We start from the raw sequence: 25,600 nt of genomic DNA, 5'->3' as shown, positions 1-25,600 counted from the left end.
AGGGCGGAAAGGAGCTTTCGATACTTAGGGATTCAGGTAGCTGGGAGCTGGGGGGCGCTGCACAAACTTAATTTGACGCGGTTGGTGGAACAGATGGAGGAGGATTTTAAAAGGTGGGACATGTTGCCACTCTCGCTGGCAGGTAGGGTACAGTCGGTTAAAATGGTGGTCCTCCCGAGGTTTCTCTTTGTATTCCAATGACTCCCAATTGTGATTACTAAGGCCTTCTTTAAGAGGGTAAGCAGGAGCATTATGGGATTTGTGTGGGCGAGTAAGACCCCGAGGGTAAGGAGGGGGTTCCTGGAGTGTAGCAGAGATAGAGGAGGGTTGGCGCTGCCGAATTTGGGTGGTTACTATTGGGCAGCGAACGTGGCAATGATCCGTAACTGGGTGATGGAGGGTGAGGGGGGCGGCGTGGAAGAGGTTGGAGATGGTGTCCTGCAAAGGAACGAGCCTGGGGACGCTGGTGACGGCACCGCTGCCGATCTCGCCAACAAGGTACACCACGAGCAACGCTAAAGATCTGGGGGCAGTGGAGACGACACAGGGGTGCGACGGGAGCCTCGGTGTGGTCCCCAATCAGAGACAACCATCGGTTTGTCCCAGGAAGGATGTACGGGGGGTTTCAGAGCTGGCACCGGGCAGGGATTAGAAGAATGGGGGACCTGTTCATTGACGGGACGTTTGCGAGCTTAGGGGCGCTGGTGGAGAAGTTTGGGCGACCCCCGGGAAACGCTTTCAGGTACATGCAAGTGAGGCCGTTTGTGAGGCGGCAGGTGAGGGAATTTCCGCTACTCCAGGCACAGGGGATTCAGGACAGGGTGATTTCGGGCGTACGGGTCGGAGAGGGCAAGGTGTCGGCAAAATACCAGGAGATGAAAGAAAAGGGGGAGGCTTTGGTAGAGGAGCTGAAGGGTAAATGGGAGGAGGAGTTGGGGGAGGAGATTGAGGAGGGTCTGTGGGCTGATGCCCTAAGTAGGGTTAATTCCTCTTCCTCGTGTGCCAGGCTTAGCCTGATACAATTTAAGGTAGTTCATAGAGCGCATATGACGGGGCGAGACTGAGTAGGTTCTTTGGGATGGAGGACAGATGTGGGAGGTGCTCAGGAAGTCCGGCAAACCATGTCCACATGTTTTGGTCATGCCCGGCACTGGAGGGGTTCTGGAGGGGAGTGGCGGGAACAGTATCTAAGGTGGTGAAAGTCTGGGTCAAGCCAAGCTGGGGGCTAGTACTATTTGAAGTAGTGGACGAGCCGGGAGTGCAGGAGGCGAAAGAGGCCGGCATTCTGGCCTTTGCGTCCCTAGTAGCCCGGTGAAGGATCTTGCTAATGTGGAAGGAGGCGAAGCCCCCCAGCGTGGAGGCCTGGTTAAATGATATGGCTGGGTTTATCAAGTTGGAAAGGATAAAGTTTGCCTTTAGAGGGTCTGCGCAGGGGTTCTACAGGCGGTGGCAACCGTTCCTAGACCATCTCGCGGAGCGTTAGATGAAGGTCGGACAGCAGCAGCAGCAACCCGGGGGTGGGGTGGGGGGAGGGGGTGTGGGGGGGAACATTTTAAAAAAGTATATTACCAGGGCTCCATGTGTTGAATAATGAGGTAATATTCCATAAGTATTGGCTAAGATCAAGCATAAGGTCAGGCTCAAAGCCTATTCTTGTCTGCTTGGATGTAGTATGTCTCTCTTGTGATGACCATGAATTGGATTCAACTTGGATTTGAATTGTTTCTTGTCGCAAGCAAGGAGATGGATTAGGGGCTTGCTGTGTCCACTCTGTGCATTTGCATTGTAACTCTGGGAAAGGAATAAAATTAAAATATATACATTATATATTAAGTATCAAAGTACCTCCGAGTACAACATGACCAATGTAGAAAACCTGAACAGCATTGCACTTTCTGTGATGGCCATTTTGAAATGTTTGCAATGTTCTTTCAGATATTGTATATTTGAATAAAGTATATTTTTGCAACAGAAAAAACTACTTGTTTTCTATGGATTGGAGAAGGTGTGTTTTAAAGGAGGATTTTTTCACTTTCCTGAGAGACTATAACTGAGGGCAGCATGGTGGCACAGTGTTTAGCACAATTGCTTCACAGCTCCAGGGTCTCTGGTTCGATTCCTGGCTTGGGTCACTGCCTGTGCGGAGTCTGCACAGTCTCCTCGTGTGTGCGTGGGTTTCCTCTGGGTGCTCCGGTTTCCTCCCACAATCCATAGATGTGCAGGTTAGGTGGATTGGTCATGATAAATTGCCCTTAGTATCCAAAAAGGTTAGGTCAGGTTACTGTGTTACGGGGATTTGGTGGATGTGTGGGCTTAAGTGGGATGCTCTTTCCAAGGGCTGGTGCAGACTTGATGGGCCAAATGGCCTCCTTCTGCACTGTAAATTCTATAATGTTCGAATCTAAGCCAGGCCATTCAGGAGGGAAGTTAATAAACTCAAAACTCAAAGAGTACATGTACAGCTTTCTCACACAGAAAGCAGTAGATGCAGGTTCAATTAATTAGTCTGGGATGACAAATCTTTGCAGATAGGGCCCCATATCAATGGATGGTGGAACAAGCTATTCCCAAACACGTTACGATTGTGAAAAGCTGCTCAACGTGCATTATTTTTGAACAGAATCTTGATCACTCATACTAAATTTGAAGCATTAATTACGAGTTCGTCTTGTATAAACCACTCTCATGGCCGAACGACGTAGAAGGTCCGTCTCCCCCATCAAACACTTCGCGGGGTCAAGGAAGGAGAGTGGGGCAGGGATGTGGATCCAGACGGGACCAGTCAGGTCGAGTTGAGAGTGGCTTAACAAGATCCAGACTGGTGAAACGTAACTATCTCTCTGGCATCTGGGCGTGGACGTTTTCCCAGCTCTGTTACATATAAATAACTGCTGTGGGCCTGCCTTGGGTTTAACTGATTACAAGTCCGAGGTAGATTGTCGGCGTTACATGTGTAAAATGAGCCGGATGAAGCCCGGTGGTGCCCGGTGACAGTTGCTGTTACAGAGGAGCTCCGCACGGCCCAGCAAGGTAACACCTGCCGCCTCTGCTAGTCTCAGGATAGAGACCCAGACTTGGAGCGGTATGGCACCGACTTAACATAGCTGAATCGCTCGGTTCTAACTTCCAGCTAAGGCGAAGAGTTTTCAACCCACGTTAACTAATCCCCGGAGCCCGGAGCACTTGCTTTCGAACTCGGCATGTTCACTCTTGCTCAGTCATCTAGCTCTTTGGAAAAGCCCTGCCGTTTATGTTCAACAGCATTTCCATTTGTCTTTATTTTACCTGTAAGTTGGAATTTACTCTGCACCTCCCTCCTCCCCCAATACTGATGAGTGGTTCCAACATCGTGGTCAGTCTGATTTTTCTTTTTAGCTAAAGTCAACCTATAAACCTTTTAATAGAATCCCACAGTACACATGGAGGACATTCGATCCAGGCCCACTCCCCAGCCCTATCCCTGTAATCCCACCTAACCTGCACATCTTTGGGGAAAAAATATTGGTTTAACAGTGCATGGGGTATAATTTCACTGGTTTAAAAAATGTCTGAGGTCAAAAGTTAGAACTCCAGGGATTTGATTTATTGTCACATGAAAAGTATTGCTCTGCGTACAGTCCAGATAGATTGTTGCATACATGAAAAACATAGAACATACGATAAATACATAAAGTAAATACAGACATCAGGTGAAGCATTACGGAGTGTAGTGCTACTCAGTATAAGATGTGTGGACAGATCAGTTCACTCCATGAGAGGGTCATTCAGGAGTCTGGTAACAGCGGGGAAGAAGCTGTTTTTGAGTCTGTTTGTGCGTGTTCTCCAGCGTTTGCACCTCCTGCCCGATCGAAGAAGTTGGAAGAGTGAGTAAGCCGGGTGGGAGGGGTCTTTGATTATGCTGCCCGCTTTCCCCAGGCAGCGGGAGGTGTAGATAGAGTCAATGGATGGGAGGCGGATTCGTGTGATGGACTGGGCCCTGTTCACGACTCTCTGAAGTTTCTCGCGGTCTTGGGCTGAACAGTTACCAAACCAGTGGATAAAAGCAAATTACTGCGGATGCTGGCATCTGAAACGAAAGAGAAAATGCTGGAAAATCTCGGCAAGTCTGGCAGCATCTGTAAGGAGATAAAAGAGTTAACGTTTCGAATCCAATGACCGATTTGGCAAAGTCATCGGACCCGAAACGTCAGCTCTTTTCTCTCCCTACAGATGCTGCCAGACTTGCTGAGATTTTCCAGCATTTTCTCTTTAGTTACCAAACCAGGCTGTAATGTAGCCAGGTAGGTTGCTTTCTATGGTGTACCTGTAAAAATTGGTAAGAGTTAATGTGGACATGCCAAATTTCTTTAGTTTCCTGAGGAAGTATAGGTGGTGCTGTGCTTTCTTGCTCGTAGTGTCGACGTGGGTGGACCAGGACAGATTTTTGGTGATGTGCACACCGAGGAATTTGAAGCTGTCAACCATCTCCACCTCTGCCCCGTTGATGCAGACAGGGGTGTGTACGACTTCTCTTCCTGAAGTCAATAACCAGCTCCTTAGTTTTGCTAACGTATGAGGGCGTGCTGCAGCTGAAGAAGATGTTTTGGGTGAAGCCCCTGTCTGCCGCCTGAGGTGAATGTAAAAAATCCCATGGTACAATTTCAAAAAAAGAGCAAGCATATGTTCCCCCGTGTCTGGGCCATTATGTATCCAGCCATCATTACCAAAGATTATTACAAAGATTATCTGAACGTAATCTCGTTGCTGTTTGTGAGACCTTGCTCTGTGCAAAATGTCTCCCGTTTATTACGACATTGTTTACTCTTCAAACAATACGTGTTGGCTGTCAAGTGCTTTGAAACATCCAGAGATCTGGAAAGGATCTCTGTAAATGCAAGCGTTTTTCTTTGAGAGCCCGCACTAGGCACAAGATTCCCGGCTACTATAAAGAAAATTCTGCAGAATTGTTTTAAATGTTTTGAGGAGGTAAGTGTTCCCGGTCATGCTCTCAAAAATTCAAAGTAATAAAAACAGAACATCCCGGAATAATTCAGCAGGTTTAATCAGCATCTATCAGACCCAGAGTTAATGTGTCAGGTGGGTGACCTTTCATCAGATCGTTCAACAGGTGATAACTGAGAGCGAGAAGCTCAAAATTTGTGTAAACGTGCGCTGAATTCAGTACCCTACTGAGGGTGAGGAAAGTATTGCTGGGTTTAGAGTGATCCAAGAGCTATAGGTCTCATTGGTATGAACAGTATCAGTAGTTACAGATTAACAGCACTTTTAAAATATTGAATTGGGTAACATGAACAGTTTGCCTTTTGTGGTATCTGCCTGAAAATAATGATTGTAGTGTTTTTTACAGAAATTACTACAGTACATCTTACAGGCAGAGATACCAGAAAAAACAAACTGTTCATGTTAATTGTGAAGAAGTTCAATTGATTTAGACGGAGGATCTTAGTTATAGTTTAAAGTAAATCACTGAGATAAATTCTTATAATGTTTCATATTAAACTAAGATTACAAGTTACATTGCAAAGCAGTGTCAGGTGCTTGTTGACAGTGCAATTATAACCTGGAAGGCACCTAATGCCTGAACAGAGCAAATACGCCAGTGAACATAGAACTGTACAGCACAGTACAGGCCCTTTGGCCCACGATGTTGTGTCGAAATAGTCTGAAACTAAGATCAAATCAACCTACTCCCAATCATTCTAGTACACTCCATATGCCTATCCAATAACCGCTTGAAAGTTCCTAAAGTGTCCGACTCCACTACCATAGCTGGGAGTGCATTCCACGCCCCAACCACTCTCTGAGTAAAGAACCTACCTCGGACATCCCTCCTATATCTTCCACCATGAACCTTATTGTTATGCCCCCTTGTAACAGCTATATCCACCCGAGGAAAAAGTCGCTGAACGTCCACTCTATCTATCCCTCTCATCATCTTATACACCTCAATTAAGTCACCTCTCATCCTCCTGCGCTCCAATGAGAAAAGCTCATAAGACCCACCCACCAATCCAGGCAGCATCCTGGTAAATCTCCTTTGCACCCTTTCCAATGCTTCCACATCCTTCCTATAATGAGGTGACCAAAACTGCACACAATACTCCAAATGTGGTCTAACCAAGATCTTGTACAATTGCAGCATAACTTCATGGCTCTTAAACTTAATCCCCCTGTTAATAAATGCTAACACACTATAGGCTTTCTTCACGGCTCTATCCACTTGGGTGGCAACTTTCAGAGATCTGTGGACATGAACTCCGAGATCTCTCTGCTTCTCCGCATTCAAATTTGTCCTACCAAAATGAATCACCTCACACTTATCAGGGTTAAACTCCATCTGCCACTTTTCAGCCCAGCTCTGCATCCTATCAATGTCTCTTTGCAGCCTACAATAGCCCTCCACATTATCTACTACTCCACCAATCTTGCTGTCATCAGCAAATTTACTAACCCAACCTTCAACTCCATCATCCAAGTCATTGATAAAAATCACAAATAGCAGAGAACCCAGCACTGATCCCTGTGGTACACCGCTGGTGACTGGGCTCCAGGATGAAAATTTACCATCTACCACCACCCTCTGTCTTCTATGTGATAGCCAGTTACTGATCCAATCGGCCAAATTTCCCTCTATGCCATGCCTCCTTACTTTCTGCATGAGCCGACCATGGGGCACCTTACTAAAATCCATGTTTACAACATCAACTGCTCTACCTTCATCTATGTACTTAGTTACCTCCTCAAAGAATACAATCAAACTTGTGAGGCAAGACTTACCCCTCACAAATCCGTGCTGACTATCCTGGATTAAGCTGTATCTTTCCAAATGGTGATAAATCCTATCCCTCCGGACCCTTTCCAATAATTTACCGATCACCGAAGTGAGACTAATCGGCCACTAATTCCCAGGGTTATACCTATTCCCTTTCTTGAACAAGGGGACAACATTTGGCTCTCTCCAGTCTTCTGGCACTATTCCTGTAGACAGGACTATGAACACATCACCAGGAACCTATAATGTGCCAGATTGAGTTTGCACTGGTTGTGGTATAACTCCATCATAGTCCACAGCAGCATTTAAAATGTGCAGCGGCTAGTGGTTTCAAGGTAGCACTCTAACCTCTGAATCAGAAGGTTATGGATTCAAGTCCCCCGTTAGAGATTTGAACCCATAATCCAGGCTGACAATACTGGAGGAGTGCTGCACTTGCAGAATGTTGCCTTTTGGATGAAATGTTACAGCCTGCCTCCCCCCCCTGACCCCTCAGAAGAATGTAAAAGATCTCACGACACAATTTCACAGAAGAGGAGGAACATTTTCCCCTTTCTAATGGCCAACATTTATCCCTCGCCAGCACTTTAACAGATTATATGGTTGTAATTTAAATTTGTTTTGGGACCTTGCCATATGCAAATTGGCTGTTTCATTTGCGATATTGAAACAAACTACACTTCAAAAGTAATTCATCCATTCACCTGAGGAAGGAGCAGTGCTCCGAAAGCTAGTGTTTGAAACAAACCTGTTGGACTTTAACCTGGTGTTGTAAGACTTCTTACTGTGCTCACCCCAGTCCCAACACCGGCATCTCCACATCATCCATTGTGAAGCATTGGATGCATCCTGAGTTTGTGAAAGGCACTATATGAATGTAAGTCTTTCTTTCTGAAACTAATGTGCTCACCTGAGCTCTCCTAGTTCCAAAACCTAGAATGGATCTCTTGAAGTATATGCTTGTATTGCTTCTTTATGGTGGAGTTGGCTGTGACCTGGATGGCAGCACTTATCGCCTGGGTTCTCTAAATCCACATTGCACTTCACAAGTATTAGAGTGAGATATTCCGGTCTCACTGGCTGTTTCCTTTGCATACTGATGAAATGACTTGGGTTGTTCCTTTACTTTAAAGGTGGGATACACATACAGATTATTGGTGGTTGCTGTTTAATAATGCAGCCTTAGAGATTCTGACTTCTAATTTTTAAAGTCAGAATTAAATTAAAATTTGATGAAAGGAGCACTGATTTGTGTTCAAGTAAACAGTCTAAAAGCAAAGGAGTGAAGTTGATTGATAGCAAAAAGTATGACAAAATCTTCTTATACACCCCACACTCCATGAGCAAGATGTGGGAGAAGCTTACAAATGTATTTGTCATCAAGTTACAAACCATCCATTTGGTTGCTTCCCCTTACCCTTTGCTCTTGCCCAGTACAGTCCAGACAGCTCATACATGAAAACACTTAGGACGTACATAAATACACCATGTAAATACATAGGCACAGACCATGAATCCTTCAATTTTACCCAAGCAAGGCTGAAAAACCTTGGGGAACTTGCTCGGTACCACACACAGACCGCCAGAACCCACTTGGATGATATGTCGCCAAACCAACTGCAGCTGGTGTGGCCAATCGCAGCAAAACAGGTTACAGCCGCCTCCTTTCATACGAGGGGAAGGCAAACTATTTGGCACCCATAAACTACCGGAGTAAGGGGGGGATCCCACAATACTCAGTCTTACTCAGTAGAAGTGGCCAAACGAGTCGCTATTTCAGCCAAAGTATGCACAGCCCGTTTAATAAAATTGAAGGTGCTCTTCGCCACCACAGAAATGGCAGCTCCCGTATCCAGCTCCATTTGGGGCGCTGCCAAACATTCAGCTGCATCTCTGCCTCATCCTTGGCCTCTACAGGGCCATCCAGATGCAAGGCCCAGCCCCGGGGGTGACTCGTATCGTGACTGGGTCTCCTGGACTGCTGGCCCTCATGTTGCCTGCGGTTACACTTAGACCGGCACCCACATGTCGCACATGGGCTGGAATCATCTTCAGCCGAGTCCGGGGAAGTCCCACGTCTCGACGGCTGGCTCTTCCGAGACCGGAGTACTGCGGCGATCGGTCCAGACTCTGGGGATTCGAAGTAGGGCAATGCTCCAAAACGTTCACCTCCATCCTTTGTATTTCCTGGACGGCGTGTTCCATGCTGTCTCGGGACAAATAAATCTGTAGCGCCTGTTGAAATGCCAGGGAGGTTTCGCCCAAACATTCCATATTCTAAAAATTTGGCTATGTTCCACGGCTGTGATATGAATTCAGTGACTGATTCACCGGGGGACCTCTTCGCCATATTAAAACAATACCTTTGAATGATCACAGGGTCCTCCCAGGTTCGATTCCCGGCTTGGGTCACTGTCTGTGTGAAGTCTGCGTGTTCTCCCTGTGTCTGCGTGGGTTTCCTCTAGGGTGCTCCGGTTTCCTCCCACATATCCTGAAAGACATGCTGTTAGGTGAATTGGACATTCTGAATTCTCCCTCTGTGTACCCGAACAGGCGCCGGAATGTGGCGACTAGGGGCTTTTCACAATAATTTCATTGCAGTGTTAATGTAAGCCTACTTATGACAATAAAGATTATTACTATTACTAAGCTAAACATACCCTTGTTCGTCTCCTAATCTTGAAACCCTCTTTATCTCGGCTATTCCAATGCTGTCCTGACCAGCCTCACAGCTCGGAACCCTCTGTAAACTTGAGCATCTAAAACATTTTCTACCAGTATTCTAACTTGCACCAAATTCTGTTCGCCTATCACTCTTTTGCTCAATGATCTACCTTGACTCCAGGTCTGGCAAATTCCTCAATAATAAAATTCTCATCCTTGTTATCAAATCACTTCCATATCTCTGGAAGTTCTTGCTGATCCACGAGCCTCTGGGATCTCTCCACTCCTCCATCCCTAGCTTCTTTTACTTCTCAGATTTTCTCACTCCACCGTTGGTGGTTATACCTTTATTAGTCTGGTTCCCAAGCTTTGGAATTCCCTCCCTCATCCTCTCTGTCTCCTGCTTCTTCTTTAAGGCACTCCTCAAAATCTACCACTTTTATCAGGATTTTGGTGATCTGACCTAACTGTGTGGTCTGGTGTCAAATTTTGTTTGATCACTTCTGTGATGTGCTTTGGAATATTTTACTATGATAAATACGTTTTGTAAATGCAAATAGTTATCACTACTTCTGTGGATGATTCCTCTTGTAGGAGTATTTAGAATAAGGGGGGGAACTGTTTAAAAATAAGGTGCTGGGTTCTCCGTTGGCATGATCCACTGTTTCGCCGGCTGCACACTCAAGCCTGTTGATTTCCCGATGATGTAGGGGTACCACAATGTGAAACCCCTTTGGCTGGCTGGCGAGATGGAGGATCCCGCTGCCGGTGGGGGAGTGCCGCACCAGAAAATGGGTACGGCGGGGTGGAGAATCCCGCCCCAGGGGTTGTCCATTTAAAAAAGAGATAAGAATTTTCTTTCTCTCTTGGGGGGGGGGGGGGGGGGGGGGGCGGTGATGAGTCTTTCGAACTCTCTTCCTCAAAAGACGGTGGAAACAGAGTCTTTGGATATTTTTAAGGCAGAGGTAGATCGATTATTGATAAACAAGGAGGGGGGTGAAAGATTACTGGGGTAGGCAGGCCGTTATAATCAGATCAGCCATGATCCTATTGAATGGCGGAGCAGTGGCCTACTCCTATTCCTAAATCATATGTTAATCAACATCCCTTCAAACCCCTATGTTAATTAATATCGGGCAAGAGTCTCCAATCTCGTCTGTGTCAGGATCAATTGTGAGCGAGAATTTGGCGTTCCAGCCAAAGCTCCATTACTCTCAGCAGCACCGGAAAATCCCAGCCGCAAACCAGGATGGAAGGTTTCGGCCATTGTGAATGATTCCCTCTCCTTGGACACTATTCCCATTCCCCTTTTAAAGCACATCATTCCCATCTTTTTACGAAAGAACACGCACTGTACCCCTCTGACTATTGGTCAACACAATCTCCCTTCCCCATGTCCTTGGATGTGCGGTTGCCTCCCAGATCCAGCTCTTCCTTCCTGAAACTCAATGCCTTAGTTCCTCCGATCTAGAGTCCACCCTTTACCCAGAGTTTATCATGGATTGTAACAAAATGACTGACCATGGTGTTTTATTCCTACTCGATTTCTCTCTACAGTCTTCAGAAAGTTAATCACCCCATCCTACTCCAACACTTCTCCTCCGTTGGGACTGCAATTATTTGGGTTCCATTCTTGCCTATCTGATCCTAGCCAGACCAAATTGAGCAATAATCTTCCCACTGCTGCATTGTGACTATCCTTGCCTCTCTCATCTACATGTTTACCCTTGGTGACACAATCCCCAAAACAAAATCCGCACCATCTCTGATCTTCACGCCTCAACCACTGACTCTACTATTAAATTGTCTGACGTATAATTTTCTCCAGCTGGTTTGTCTTCCACTACAAATTCTATACTCTTGCCATTGAATTCATCTCTTCCCAGACCGCTTTGTGAACCGGACTTTTCACAGCCTAATTACATACATCAAAGCTTCATTAAAGAATATATAGATAAAGGAGGATATCATGCTGACCATGTGGAATGGTACAGCTCTGCCAAGCATGATTGCACTGTGTATGAGCATTTTCTGAGGCCACAGAAAGAGACAATGATGGCTCACTTTCATGAAATATTCTTCCTTTGACTTGCAAAGCAGTTGTCCTCTACCTCCATTTGAGGAATTTTTCAACGGAAAGGAAAGCAGTGTGTGTTTTCATGAGTTCCCAGGAACTCCCTTACACTGAGCATTGAGCGGGCCTCAACCGGGACCTGGGATTCATGTCACATTACATTCATCCCCCACCATCTGGTCTGCAAAATCCTACCAACTGTCCTGGCTTGAGACAATTCACACCTCTTTAACCTGGGGTTACCCCATCTCTGGATCTGTAAAGATTTAATCACCTGCTAATGCTCGCATTCCTAGCATTGTTTGGCATCTTTGAATTTGTCTATATATGTGTTTCTGGAACAGACCTCTTCATTCACCTGAGGAAGGAGCAGCGCTCCGAAAGCTAGTGACATCGAAACAAACCTGTTGGACTTTAACCTGGTGTTGTAAGACTTCGTACTGAGCATTGTAGTGAACATTTTCAACATGTCTTGGTTTTAATTGATGTCCTTTGTTTTGTACAGATTGTGTGTGGCTCATTTTAATTTTTTTACTTGCATTAATGAATATGCAAGAATGGGAATTTTCTTTCGGGAAAGCCAGCGATATTTAGTGCATTTTTGGTGGTTTCTATTTTACAAGTAACCTTGCTTTGTAGCAGGCACATTGAAATAGGTAAATTAAATCAGTAATGGTTGAAGTTAGAATAACTAGAAGTTAATCATTATCAAAATGTTCATGCTTGGCAGAATTGTACCATGCCACATGGTCAGGATGCTATCCCACTTTTATCTTGACAATGGGTTTTATTTATACATTTTTAATTTTTGCACAACTATTAAAAAAATCATGCATTCACAGGACACCTTGGAGTCCTAGAGATGTGTCAAAGTGCTTCAATAAATTACTTGCCAAAGAGAAGAATGACCAGTTAGTTTGCTTGATGGTGTTGGCTGAAATATATGTTGGCCAGGAAATTTCTCTTTTCTTCATGAAAGTGCTCTAGGCTCCCCTGCACAGCGAGAGTACTGTGTGGTGTTCTGGTTGCCATACTACAGGAAGAATGCGATTGCACTAGAAAGGGTGCAGAGGAAATTCACCAGGATGGTGCCTGGGCTGAAGTGTTATAGCTATGAAGAGAGGCTTGATAGGCTGGTGTTGTTCTCCTTCGAGCAGAGAAGGCTTGAGGGGGAAACCTGATTAAGGTGTATCAGATTATGAGGACATAGATAGGAGAAAAAAACTTTTCCCAGGAGAAATCTAACCAAGGGGCACAGATTCAAGGTAATGGGCAGGAAATTTATAAGGGAGTGGGGTGAAACCTTTTCACCCAGAGGCTGGTGGGATTCTGAAACTCACTGCTTGAAAGGGTGGTAGATGCAGGAATCCTCACAACATTTAAGAATCATTTAGATGAGCACTTGTCACAGCATAGCATACAAAGCTACAGACCAAATGCTGGATAATGGGATTAGAATTGATGGTTGGCACAAGCACGATGAGCAGAAAGGCCTCTTTCTGTGCTGCAAAACTGTATGACTCTAGGACGGTGGAATCTAGAAACACATGGCTATTGAACGCAAATCATGTTAAATAAGAGGCCTGAATGGGGAATGCGCTGCACAGGGGAGCTCTGCCCGCTGAAACTCCCCGTTGTAGCGAGAGATCAAGACACCATTTTTAAATGGCGCACCGATCTCTGAGGACCCCAAAAGAAACCCCAACTCTCTCCTCCCCCCCCCTCCCAAAACCCAAACACAATATGGGAAGAGTCCCCCGGCCCAATTGCGCGCAGGCAACAAATGCCAGCTTGGCACCGCTAATCTGGCAGTGCCACCTGGGCACCTTGGCAATGCCAGGGTGGCAGTGCTAGGGTGAAAGTCTGGCACTGTAAGAGTGGCACTGCTAGGGTACCCAAGGTGGCACGAGCAGTGCCAGGGCACCACCCTGCCCAAAGGGCATTCAGCTGGGGGCCACCGATCCCCTTGTAGACCCCCCACAAATGCCGTTCCATTTGGTCCCCGTTTATGGGGACCAACACTAAATGGCGCTCGCCTGAGGTCCCCAAGGCAAAGAGATTGAGTCCCAAAGCCTCAGGTACCTCGGGAATGTGCACATTAGCATAAGGCTTGCTCCAATATGCTGATTTGCCAAAACGTGATCGATCCCAACCATTGCGAGATTGAAAGCGGGTTCTCCCAGCTGTCAATGGCTACGCTGCATTGCAGCGAACTGCTTTTCCGGTGCAGTGTGGCCGGAGGATCGCACCCATTGAATATAGTTAAAGCTGAGACAGACAGATTTGAGGTATCTCACGGGATATGGAAAGCAGGCAGGAGAGTGGAGTTGCAGATTAGCCATGATCATATTGTATGGTGGAGTAGGCTCAATAAACGATATGGTCTCCTCCTGTGCCGATTTCCTATGTTCTTTATACCTCTCTGAATGTGGAGACATTAATCGTAATTCTCCGTCCGTTCATGCCGGCGGGATTCTCCGGTCCCGCTGCAATGAATGGAGTTTTCACTGAGCACCAACTTCTCCGTTCTCACTGGCATCGGCGGCGGGGCGAACTCGGATCAGAGAATCCCGGCCCTGGTCTCCTGTCGATTGTAATTTTGCAGCACTCCTTCAATACGGCACTGCAGATATTAATTCACAAAAAAATAACTGATTTACAAGCAAAGTATATTCAATTAATATCTCAAAACAAAATCAAAATACTGTAGCTGAAAATCTGAAATTGAAATTGATTAGATGATGAAAAGTAATTGACCTAAAATATTAACTCTGCGCATGATCTACCGTCTGCGACCCGCTGGAATCTGTGCGGGATGCAACCAGTGTATCCCGGGAGAGGATTCCCTGGGAGTCCCGACGGCCGTTACGCCTCGCGAGACCTAACCAGTCTCACTCGGGAAATTACCCTTAGAGGAATCCCAGGTACAGCCAGGAATTGCGGAAGCAGTGTCCTGAGGGCGGAGCCTAGCGACCGGTTAGTGTTTAAATTGGGCGCGGTGCGGATTCGGGCCTAGTCTCGCTTGGGAACTTATCTTTACAGGAACCCTAGGTGCAGCCGTGAATTGTGGAAGCAGTGTCCGGAGGGCAGAGCCTAGCGACCGGTAAATGTTTAAATTGAGCGCGGTGCAGATTCGGGCCTAGTCTCGCTTGGGAACTTACCTTTACAGGAACCCCAAAGGCATCTGGAATCGCGGGAGCAGTGTCCGGAGGGCGGAGCCTAGTGACCGGTAAATGTTTAAATTGAGCACGGTGCGGATTCGGGCCTAGTCTCGCTTGGGAACTTACCTTTACAGGAACCCCAAAGGCATCTGGAATCGCGGGAGCAGTGTCCAGAGGGCAGAGCCTAGCGTCCGGTAAGTGTTTAAATTGAGCACGCTGTGGATTCGGGCCTAGTCTCACTCGGAAACTTACCTTTACAGGAACCCCAGGAGCAGCTGGGAATCGAGGGAGCAGAGCCCGGTAGATGTTTAAATTGAGCGCCAGGTGAACCTTCTTCAGAAGTCAGACTTGCAAAAGAGAGAGTGGCTCCTGATTGGTTCTCTAAATCAGGTGACTCGTGTCCTTAACCTTTTATTCCTAGGCTCAGCGGAGCTACATTTTGCACGGTAAGAGTTTCATTTTTTTCTTCTCACTCTTACTTAAGGGTAGCAAGCTTGATTTAATATTTTACACCAACCTATAGAAACCAGAAGGCACATTAATTTTGAGGGGTCTATTCGTGAAAGCTGCAGCAGTAAATTTTTATTAAGGGCCTAACTAGTATTTAGGTTTTAATCTAACAACCAGAAGAGGGAGAGAGATGTCAATTGGTGGGGCATGTGCTACTCCTGCATGATGTGGGGCATCATGGACACTTCAAGTGTCGCTGAGGACTACATCTGTGGGAAGTGCATTCAGTTACAGAAACTCACTTTTGTGAGGGCCACGAAGAATCCAGCACGGGTTTTAAGGATAGAAAGAAATATTATTTATTTACAATAACATATATATATATAAATATATATATATACACACAGCAGCAGCAACTTCGCTTGCTGCTTACTCCTTCCTGGCTGGTTCCAAACTGGCCAGCTTTATTTATACAGGGAGTCTGTTAATGATTTCTCCGTCCCCCTCATTGGGGAAGCTCATACTCCCACAGGATTGTGGGATTGTCATTAGTCCCCAGCCAATGGTAAGGAGACAGGTTATAACATCCCCTCCCCCCCCTAAAGTCCAAGGAATCCGCCGAAGACCCTGGCGAAGGAGGGCGTCGGACTCGTTTTGCCGCAGGCCGGACACCATTTGCACGAGGCGCTTGATCGGGCGGCGTGTAACGAGACGGAGACCAGCGCTTCCATGATGAACGGCGTAACGGTTGTACAACCACGGCCCGTGGGCCCGAGGATTCTCCCTCTGATGCGTCCTGTGTCTCCATCTCAAAGTCAGAGTCTGCTGCCCCCATCATCTCGGCGTCTCTATCTCCACACGGTTCTGTAACGACCTGCGCAGGCTTTGAGTGAGGCACCAGAGGAAGATTGTGAGGACTACTTTCCATTGTTTCTGATCTCTGTGGCTGTAGAAATGAGCTCCGGGGGCGTGGAATCTTTGGAAGGGATAGTCGTCTGGACCGAACGTGGTCTACATGTTTGCGCTGAAGACGACCCTGGGCTTGCACCTGGTAAGATATAGGGCCCGTTTGGCGAAAGATTACGCCAGGGACCCACTGGGCACCACCAGCAAAATTCCGAACGAACACTGGGTCACCGGGTGCAAATTGCGGAATCGGCCGATGCGGAGAAAAACCCTGTCCCTGCCATTCTTGTGTGCGGCGTACTTTTGTGCCAATGTCCGGGAAAACCATGCTAAGGCGGGTGCAAAGCCTCCGGCCCATTAGGAGTTCTCCGGGAGCTACCCCAGTCACCGCATGGGGGGTGGTCCTATACGAAAACAAAAAGCAAGCCAGTCTCGTGTCCATTGACCCGGAAGACTGCTTCTTTAGGCCTCGTTTGAATGTCTGCACTGCGCGCTCCGCCAACCCATTTGAAGCCGGGTGGTAAGGGGCAGTGCGGATATGGCGTATGACGTTCACCTTCATGAACCTCGCAAACTCCTCACTTGTGAATGGAGTGCCGTTATCCGTGACCAGCACCTCGGCGAGGCCATGGAAGCAATGGGCGGTATTGGCTTATCCTCTCTGAAAAGTCCCAGCAGAGGCTTATGATCAGTCACGATAGTGACGTGGCGGCCATACACGTACTGGTGGAAACGTTTCACCGCAAAGACCACTGCCAGGCCCTCCTTCTCGATCTGCGCGTACTTTTTTTCCGCTGCAGTCAATGTGCGAGAGGAGAAAGCTATCGGCCGCTCGGCCCCGTTCTCCATCTTGTGGGACAGGACGGCCCCAATACCATACGGGGATGCATCACGTGATGAGCAATGGCTTTCCAGGATCATAGTGGGTTAGTAACCCAGACGACGACAATTGTTGCTTTACCCGCCGGAAAGCGGTTTCTTGCAGCTGCCCCCAAACCCAGGTGTGATTTTTCTTTAGCAGAAGGTGCAACGGGGCCAGCGTAGTTGCCAGATTGGGGAGGAACTTCCCGTAATAGTTTACGAGGCCGAGTCAGGGCGGGGGCCTGTTGTATCGCGTGCACCTTCTCTGCGACGGGGTGAAAACCTTTGCGGTCCACCCGATAACCCAGGTAGACTACTTCCTTCGCCTGAAAGACGCACTTTGTGCGACGTAAACGGACTCCAGCCTCCAAAAAGCGTCCAGGACCGCCTCCAGATTTTCCAAATGTTCCTGCTCCAACGTCCCTGTGATCAAAACGTCATCTAAGTAGACAGCGACACGCGGTAAACCTCTCAAAATGCCCTCCATAACGTGTTGAAAAATAGCTTAGGCAGAGGATACTCCAAAGGGCAAACGTGTATACTCATACAGGCCCCGGTGTGTATTAATCATTACATATTGTCAGGAGGCAGGGTCCAGCTCCAACTGTAGGTAGGCGTGACTCATATCTAATTTTGTGAACGAGAGTCCGCCTGCAAGCTTCGCGTAGAGATCCTCTATGCGAGGCATTGGATATCGGTCGAGTCGGGAAGCCGTATTCACAAGCGAACTGTGGCATCTAGCTTCATTACAGGTACAATTGGTGCTGCCCAGTCAGCGAAACGGACGGGCCTGATAATACCCAAACTCTCCAAATGAGTGAGCTCCCCTTCTACCTTCTCGAGCAAGGCGTAAGGCACCGGGCGCACCCGGAAATAGCACTGCGTGGCTCCTGGTTCGACTTGGATACAGGCTACGGCCCCTTTTATTTTCCCCAAACCTGGCTGGAATACATCTGGGTATCGTCCTAGCACCTCAGTCAACCCTCCAGAAACTGTTTGGAGGATGTGCTGCCACTGCAACCGCAAATGGCGCAATCAGTCCAGACCCAACAGGCTGGGCCCATGGCTGCGCATCACAATAAGTGGGAAACGCCCCTCCTGGCGTCCATAAACAACAGGGGTCATCGTAGTTCCTGCAATGTCCAATGGTTCCCCCGTGTAGGTGGCCAACCTGGCCTGTGTGTCGGCATTATGCGGTCGAATGTCCTCTGGGCGATCACGGAAACTGCTGCGCCAGTGTCCAACTCTTATCTCAAGCGGCTGACCATTGACCCGTACTGTCACCTTAATGGGGGCCACACGGGGAGCTGCCACACAATGCAGCTGCAGGCAGTAATCCTCCATCTCCACGTCCTCAGGAGTAGTCACCGCAGGTTCATCCACATGGAAGGTACGGCCCCTGGGCTGGCCCCAGTTTCGGTCGGTAAATCGGCGCCTCTGGCGCCCCCAGGACCAGCGTCTGCGATGGGGTCGGCGCCTACAAGTCTGACACGGACATGGCTCCTCATCCATTGGTTCTGGAGAAGGCTCCCTTCGGGGAGGAATGTCCAACGGCCACTGGCGTCGTTCCGGATGTCGCCTCTCCCAAGGTACCGCAGGAGTGCGGGGGGACATTTTTGGATGGAAGGGGTTGCGCCCCAAGGTATGCACCTCCATTCCCTGTAGCTCCTGCACTCCTCATTCTGCACTCTCTTGGGACAATACTATTTGAATGGCCTGTTGAAAAGTCAATGTTGGCTCAGCTAATAACTTTCTCTGGGTGGCCGCATTGTTATAACTGCAAACCAAACGGTTGCGTAACATTTCTGACAAGGTCTCACCATAGTCACAGTACTCCGCAATCCTGCGTAGCCTGGATAGAAAGTCGGCAAGGGATTCTCCAGGGGTCCTCTCAGCGGTATTAAACCGGTAACGTTGGACTATCGTGGATGGGGTTGGGTTAAAATGTTGCCCCACTAAGTTCACAAGTTCATCAAACGTTTTGGTATCCGGTGCAGCTGGGTACGTAAGGTTCCTAATCACCCTAAATGTATGCGGGCCGCAGGCGGTAAGCAATATGACCACCCGGCGCTCGTTTTCGGTGATGTTGTTTGCCCGGAAATAGTAACACATCCGTTGTGCGTACTGGTTCCAGATTTCCAGCGCAGCATCAAAAACATCCAAACGTCCGTACAGAGGCATGGTGTAATAGAAAACAACTTCCAACCTGTATCCAACAAAAATCCAGGGAGGTGGCTTCAACAGTGGAGACAGCTATTCACTTTAACCCTCGTCGCCAGTTTTGTGAGGGCCACAGAGAATCCAGCACGCGTTTTAAGGATACAAAGAAATAACATTTATTTAAAATAACATATATATACAACAGCAGCAACAACTTCGCTTGCTGCTTACTTCTTCCTGGCTGGTTCCAAACTGGCCAGTTTTATTTATACAGGGAGTCTGCTAATGATTTCTCCGCCCCCCTCATTGGGGAAGCTCATACTCCCACAGGATTGTGGGATTGTCATTCGTCCCCAGCCAATGGTAAGCAGGCAGGTTATAACACTCACCAGACACATGGATCAGTTAGAGCAGCAGCTGGAAGCACTGAGCAATACACAATTAGCTGAAATAGTTATGGATAATAGCTACAGAGATGTGGTCATACCGAAGGTACAGGAAGATAGATAGGTGACCAGCAGATGGGATAGGCAGACAGTGCAAGGGTCCCCTATGGCTGTCCCCCTATTTAACAAGTATGCCAGTTTGGATGCTGATGAGGGGGAAGCTCCATCAGGGGACAGCAGCAGCAGTGGCCAGAAGGAAGGCACCATGACTAGCCCTGCTGCACAGACAGGGGTACAAAGCATAGCAAAGAATAGTGGTAGGGGATTCAATAGTCATGGACACAGATAGGCGCTTCTGTGGCCGCGAAAAGGACTCCAGGATGGTAGTTTGCCTCCTTTCTGCCAGGGTCCTGGATGTCTCTGAGCAGGTGCAAAGCATCCTAAAATGGGAGGGAACTCAGACAGAGGTCACTGTCCACATTGGTATGAATGACGTAGGTCCTGCAACGTCAATTTAGGGAGCTAGGTAGAAGATTAAAAAGCAGGACCTCGAGGGTAGTAATCTCAGGATTACTCCCTGTGACACGTGCTAGCAACAGGGATATAGTTTAGCTGAAAACGTAGTGCAGGAGAGAGGGCTTCAGTTTTTTGGATCATTGGGATGTCTTCCAGGGAAGTTGGGGCCTGTACAAGAAGGACGGGTTACATCTGAACTGGAGGGGCACCAATATCATGGCTGAGAGGTTTGCTAGTATGGTTCGGGTGGATTTAAACAAATGTGGCAGGGGGGTGGGAATCAGAACAGTAAGCCAGCAAGTGGAGATACTAGGGATGAGCATGGTACCAGGGCCAGGCTGGCTAAGAGGAAGGGCAGGCTGGGGAAGGTTGAACTCAGTGGGCCTGGAGGTCTGGAGTGTAACTGCATCAATGCACGGAGTATAACAGGTAAGACAGATGAACTTAGAGCCTTGATTCATGCGTGGAACTTGGATTGCAGTAATGGAGACAGTCGGGTACAGGCGGTTAAAATGAACGTGTTGCCGTGATTTCTATTTATTTTCCAATGCCTGCCGATTTTCCTGCCAAAGGCATTTTTCAGAGAGATTGAAGGAATGATTGCCTCTTTCATATGGGGAGGGAAGGTGGCCAGAGTTAGAAAGGTGCTGCTACAGATAGGAAGGCAGGGGGTTTGCGTCTTCCAAACCTGATGTATTATTACTGGGCTGCGAATGTGGAGCTGGGTTAGAGGGCTTGATTCCCAGTGGGTCAGAATGGAGAGGAGTTTGTTCAGGGGGTCGGGATTGAAGGCGCTAGCAACAGCGCCGCTCCCGATGGCCCCGGGGAAATACTCAGGGAATCCGGTAATAATAGCTTCATTGAGAATTTGGAGGCAGTTTCGCCAACACTTCGGGTTAGGGGCAGGGCCAAGGGAAATGCCGATTCGGGGGAAACCACAGATTTGAGCCAGGAAGTGGGACTGAAATTTTCGGAAATGGGAGGAGAAGGGGTTAAGACACTAAAAGATTTGTTTTTTGGGGGTCGGTTTGCAGGCGTGAAGGAGCTGGGAGCGATGTATGAGCTGGAGCAGGGGGAAATGTTTAGATACATGCAGGTTCGAGATTTTACCAGGAAGGAGATACGGAGCTTCCCGGTGGAACTGGCCTCCACAGTGCTGGAGGAGGTGCTGACGACGGGGGGACTGGAGAAGGGGGTAGTGTCAGCGGTTTACAGGTCTATTTTGGAAGAGGAGAAGGCACCACTGGAAGGGAACAAAGCAAAGTGGGAGGAAGAGTTGGGAGAGGGTATGGAGGAGGGGTTCTGGTGTGAGGTGATCCGGAGGGTGAACGCCTCCACCTCGTGTGCGAGGTTGGGGCTGAGACAGCTGAAGGTGATATATAGAGCGCACCTCACGAGGGCGAGGATGAGCCGATTCTTTGAGGGTGTAGAAGATGTGTGTGAATGTTGCGGGCGGGCCCCGCAAATCACATTCATATGTTTTGGTCCTGTCCAAAGCTGGAGGATTATTGGAAGGAGGTTTTTAGGGTAATTTCTAAAGTGGTGCACGTGAAACTGGACCCAGGCCCTCGGGAGGCCATATTCGGTGTGTCGGACTAGCCAGAGTTGGAAACGGGTGCGGAGGCAGATGTTGTAGCCTTCGTCTCTTTGATCACCCGAAGGCGGATCCTATTGGCATGGCGGGGGGACCTGTTGGAATTGTTGACTCTTGAGGAGGTTAAGTTTGAACTGATTGGAAGAATGGAGGGGTTGTACAATTCATGGGTGTTATTCATTATGCACTTTCAAGAATTGGATAACATTGAACATTAGTTGGGGGGGGGGGGGTGCGGGGAGGGGGGCTGTGTGTGTTAATGGTGACTATGGGTGATTCCTGATTCCCCTTTGTTATTTGTTTATGTTAACATGTGGACAGTTGTTTGGGGGTTGGTGGGAGGATGGGATTGTTGCTGATATGGGGATTGACATTATATTCGTTGCTGTTTATTGTTTATTGTTGGTGGGTGCACATTTAGGATAAAATGTGAAAAAGGAGGAGAATAAAAATATTTTTAATTAAATGGACAGGACTGGTAGCTAAATATTCCGGGATATAATGTTTTAGGCGAGACAAGGAAGAAGGTAAAAGGCGGGGGAGTTGCAATACTGGTTAGAGAACATATTACAGCTATACAGAGGGAGGACAACTTGGAAGAATCAAGTGACGAGACACTGTGGGTAGAACTACTGTGAGTTAGAGGGATGGCAGGGAAGGGAGTGCAATGTTCCTCCTGCAGGATGTTTGAGGTGAGGGATGCCGTTAGTGTCCCTGCTGATTTTACCTGCAGGAAGTGCAGCCATCTCCAGCTCCTCCAAGACCGAGTTAGGGAACTGGAGCTGGAGTTGGATGAACTTCGGATCATTCGGGAGGCAGAGGGGGTCATAGATAGCAGCTTCAGGGAATTAGTTACACCAAAGATTGGAGATAGATGGGTAACTGTAAGAGGGACTGGGAAGAAGCAGTCAGTGCAGGGATCCCCTGCGGTCGTTCCCCTGAATAACAAGTATACCGCTTTGGATACTTGTGGGGGGGGGGGGGGGGGGGGCTTACCAGGGGTAAGCCATGGGGTACGGGCCTCTGGCATGGAGTCTGTCCCTGTTGCTCAGAAGGGAAGGGGGGAGAGGAGCAGAGCATTAGTAATTGGGGACTCGATAGTCAGGGGCACAGATAGGAGATTTTGTGGGAGCGAGAGAGACTCACGTTTGGTATGTTGCCTCCCAGGTGCAAGGGTACGTGATGTCTCGGATCGTGTTTTCCGGGTCCTTAAGGGGGAGGGGGAGCAGCCCCAAGTCGTGGTCCACATTGGCACTAATGACATAGGTAGGAAAGGGGACAAGGATGTCAGGCAGGCTTTCAGGGAGCTAGGATAGAAGCTCAGAACTCGAACAAACAGAGTTGTTAACTCTGGGTTGTTGCCCGTGCCACGTGATAATGAGATGAGGAATAGGGAGAGAGAGCAGTTAAACACGTGGCTACAGGGATGGTGCAGGCGGGAGGGATTCAGATTTCTGGATAACTGGGGCTCTTTCTGGGGAATGTGGGACCTCTACAGACAGGATGGTCTACGTCTGAACCTGATGGGCACAAATATCCTGGGGGGGAGATTTGTTAGTGCTCTTTGGGGGGGGTTTAAACTAATGCAGCAGGGGCATGGGAACCTGGATTGTAGTTTTAGGGTACGGGAGATTGAGAGTATAGAGGTCAGGAGCACAGATTTGACTTCGCAGGAGGGGGCCAGTGTTCAGGTAGGTGGTTTGAAGTGTGTCTACTTCAATGCCAGGAGTATACGAAATAAGGTAGGGGAACTGGCAGCATGGGTTGGTACCTGGGACTTCGATGTTGTGGCCATTTTGGAGACATGGATAGAGCAGGGACAGGAATGGATGTTGCAGGTTCCGGTGTTTAGGTGTTTTAGTAAGCTCAGAGAAGGAGGCAAAAGAGGGGGAGGTGTGGCGCTGCTAGTCAAGAACAGTATTGCGGTGGCGGAGAGGATGCTAGATGGGGACTCTTCTTCTGAGGTAGTATGGGCTGAGGTTAGAAACAGGAAAGGAGAGGTCACCCTGTTGGGAGTTTTCTATAGGCCTCCTAATAGTTCTAGGGATGTAGAAGAAAGTATGGCGAAGATGATTCTGGATAAGAGCGAAAGTAACAGGGTTCTTATGGGAGACTTTAACTTTCCAAATATTGACTGGAAAAGATATAGTTCGAGTACATTAGATGGGTCGTTTTTTGTACAGTGTGCGCAGGAGGGTTTCCTGACACACTATGTTGACAGGCCAACAAGAGGCGAGGCCACATTGGATTTGGTTTTGGGTAATGAACTAGATCAGGTGTTAGATTTGGAGGTAGGTGAGCACTTTGGGGACAGTGACCACAATTCGGTGACGTTTACGTTAGTGATGGAAAGGGATAAGTATACCCCGCAGGGCAAGAGTTATAGCTGGGGGAAGGGCAATTATGATGCCATTAGACATGACTTGGGAGGGGTAGGTTGGAGAAGTAGGCTGCAAGGGTTGGGCACACTGGATATGTGGAGCTTGTTCAAGGAACAGCTACTGCGTGTTCTTGATAAGTACGTACCGGTCAGGCAGGGAGGAAGGCGTCGAGCGAGGGAACCGTGGTTTACCAAAGAAGTGGAATCTCTTGTTAAGAGGAAGAAGGAGGCCTATGTGAAGATGAGGAGTGAAGTTTCAGTTGGGGCGCTTGATAGTTACAAAGTAGCGAGGAAGGATCTAAAGAGAGTGCTAAGACGAGCAAGGAGGGGACATGAGAAGTATTTGGCAGGTAGGATCAAGGAAAACCCAAAAGCTTTCTATAGGTATGTCAGGAATAAAAGAATGACTAGGGTAAGAGTAGGGCCAGTCAAGGACAGGGATGGGAAGTTGTGTGTGGAGTCTGAAGAGATAGGCGAGATACTAAATGAATATTTTTCGTCAGTATTCACTCAGGAAAAAGATAATGTTGTGGAGGAGAATGCTGAGACCCAGGCTATTAGAATAGATGGCATTGAGGTACGTAGGGAAGAGGTGTTGGCAATTCTGGACAGGCTGAAAATAGATAAGTCCCCGGGGCCTAATGGGATTTATCCTAGGATTCTCTGGGAAGCCAGGGAAGAGATTGCTGAGCCTTTGGCTTTGATTTTTATGTCATCATTGGCTACAGGAATAGTGCCAGAGGACTGGAGGATAGCAAATGTGGTCCCTTTGTTCAAGAAAGGGAAAGAAGACAGAGGTGGTGGTTGATGGGAAATGTTCAGAATGGAGTTCAGTTACAAGTGGCGTACCACAAGGATCTGTTCTGGGGCCGTTGCTGTTTGTCATTTTTATCAATGACCTAGAGGAGGGCGCAGAAGGGTGGGTGAGTAAATTTGCAGACGACACTAAAGTCGGTGGTGTTGTCGACAGTGCGGAAGGATGTTGCAGGTTACAGAGGGACATAGATAAGCTGCAGAGCTGGGCTGAGAGGTGGCAAATGGAATTTAATGTAGAGAAGTGTGAGGTGATTCACTTTGGAAGGAATAACAGGAATGCGGAATATTTGGCTAATTGTAAAATTCTTGGAAGTGTGGATGAGCAGAGGGATCTCGGTGTCCATGTACATAGATCCCTGAAAGTTGCCACCCAGGTTGATAGGGTTGTGAAGAAGGCCTATGGGGTGTTGGCCTTTATTGGTAGAGGGATTGAGTTCCGGAGTCATGAGGTCATGATGCAGCTGTACAAAACTCTGGTACGGCCGCATTTGGAGTATTGCGTACAGTTCTGGTCACCTCATTATAGGAAGGATGTGGAAGCTTTGGAACAGGTGCAGAGGAGATTTACCAGGATGTTGCCTGGTATGGAGGGAACATATTATGAGGAAAGGCTGATGGACTTGAGGTTGTTTGCGTTAGAGAGAAGAAGGTTAAGAGGAGACTTAATAGAGGCATACAAAATAATCAGAGGGTTAGATAGGGTGGACAGTGAGAGCCTTCTCCCGCGGATGGAAATGGCTGGCACGAGGGGACATAGCTTTAAACTGAGGGGTAATAGATATAGGACAGAGGTCAGAGGTAGGTTCTTTACGCAAAGAGTGGTGAGGCCGTGGAATGCCCTACCTGCAATAGTAGTGAAC

The 25,600-nt window shown here is 48.0% G+C and overlaps 1 protein-coding gene across 5 annotated transcripts in view; it reads left to right on the top strand.

Moving 5' to 3' along the window:
* The first annotated feature begins 2,840 nt into the window (after positions 1-2,840).
* LOC140429303 (transmembrane protein 171-like) overlaps positions 2,841-25,600 on the top strand; it is a 38,537-nt gene continuing 15,777 nt past the window's right edge. Inside the window, exons 1-2 of one of the 5 annotated variants that reach the window (XM_072516127.1) lie at positions 2,861-3,030; positions 14,932-14,995. In XM_072516127.1, the coding sequence (XP_072372228.1) occupies positions 14,976-14,995 (20 nt within the window). In that variant the 5' untranslated portion in view covers positions 2,861-3,030; positions 14,932-14,975. The other 4 variants (XM_072516125.1, XM_072516124.1, XM_072516123.1 and 1 more) reach the window with 4 other exon arrangements.

This window comes from Scyliorhinus torazame, chromosome 9, assembly GCF_047496885.1.
Source record: "Scyliorhinus torazame isolate Kashiwa2021f chromosome 9, sScyTor2.1, whole genome shotgun sequence".
Classification (NCBI taxonomy): Eukaryota; Metazoa; Chordata; class Chondrichthyes; order Carcharhiniformes; family Scyliorhinidae; genus Scyliorhinus; species Scyliorhinus torazame.
Note: the sequence above shows the minus strand (reverse complement) of the source record. Positions and strands in the feature narration are given on the sequence as shown.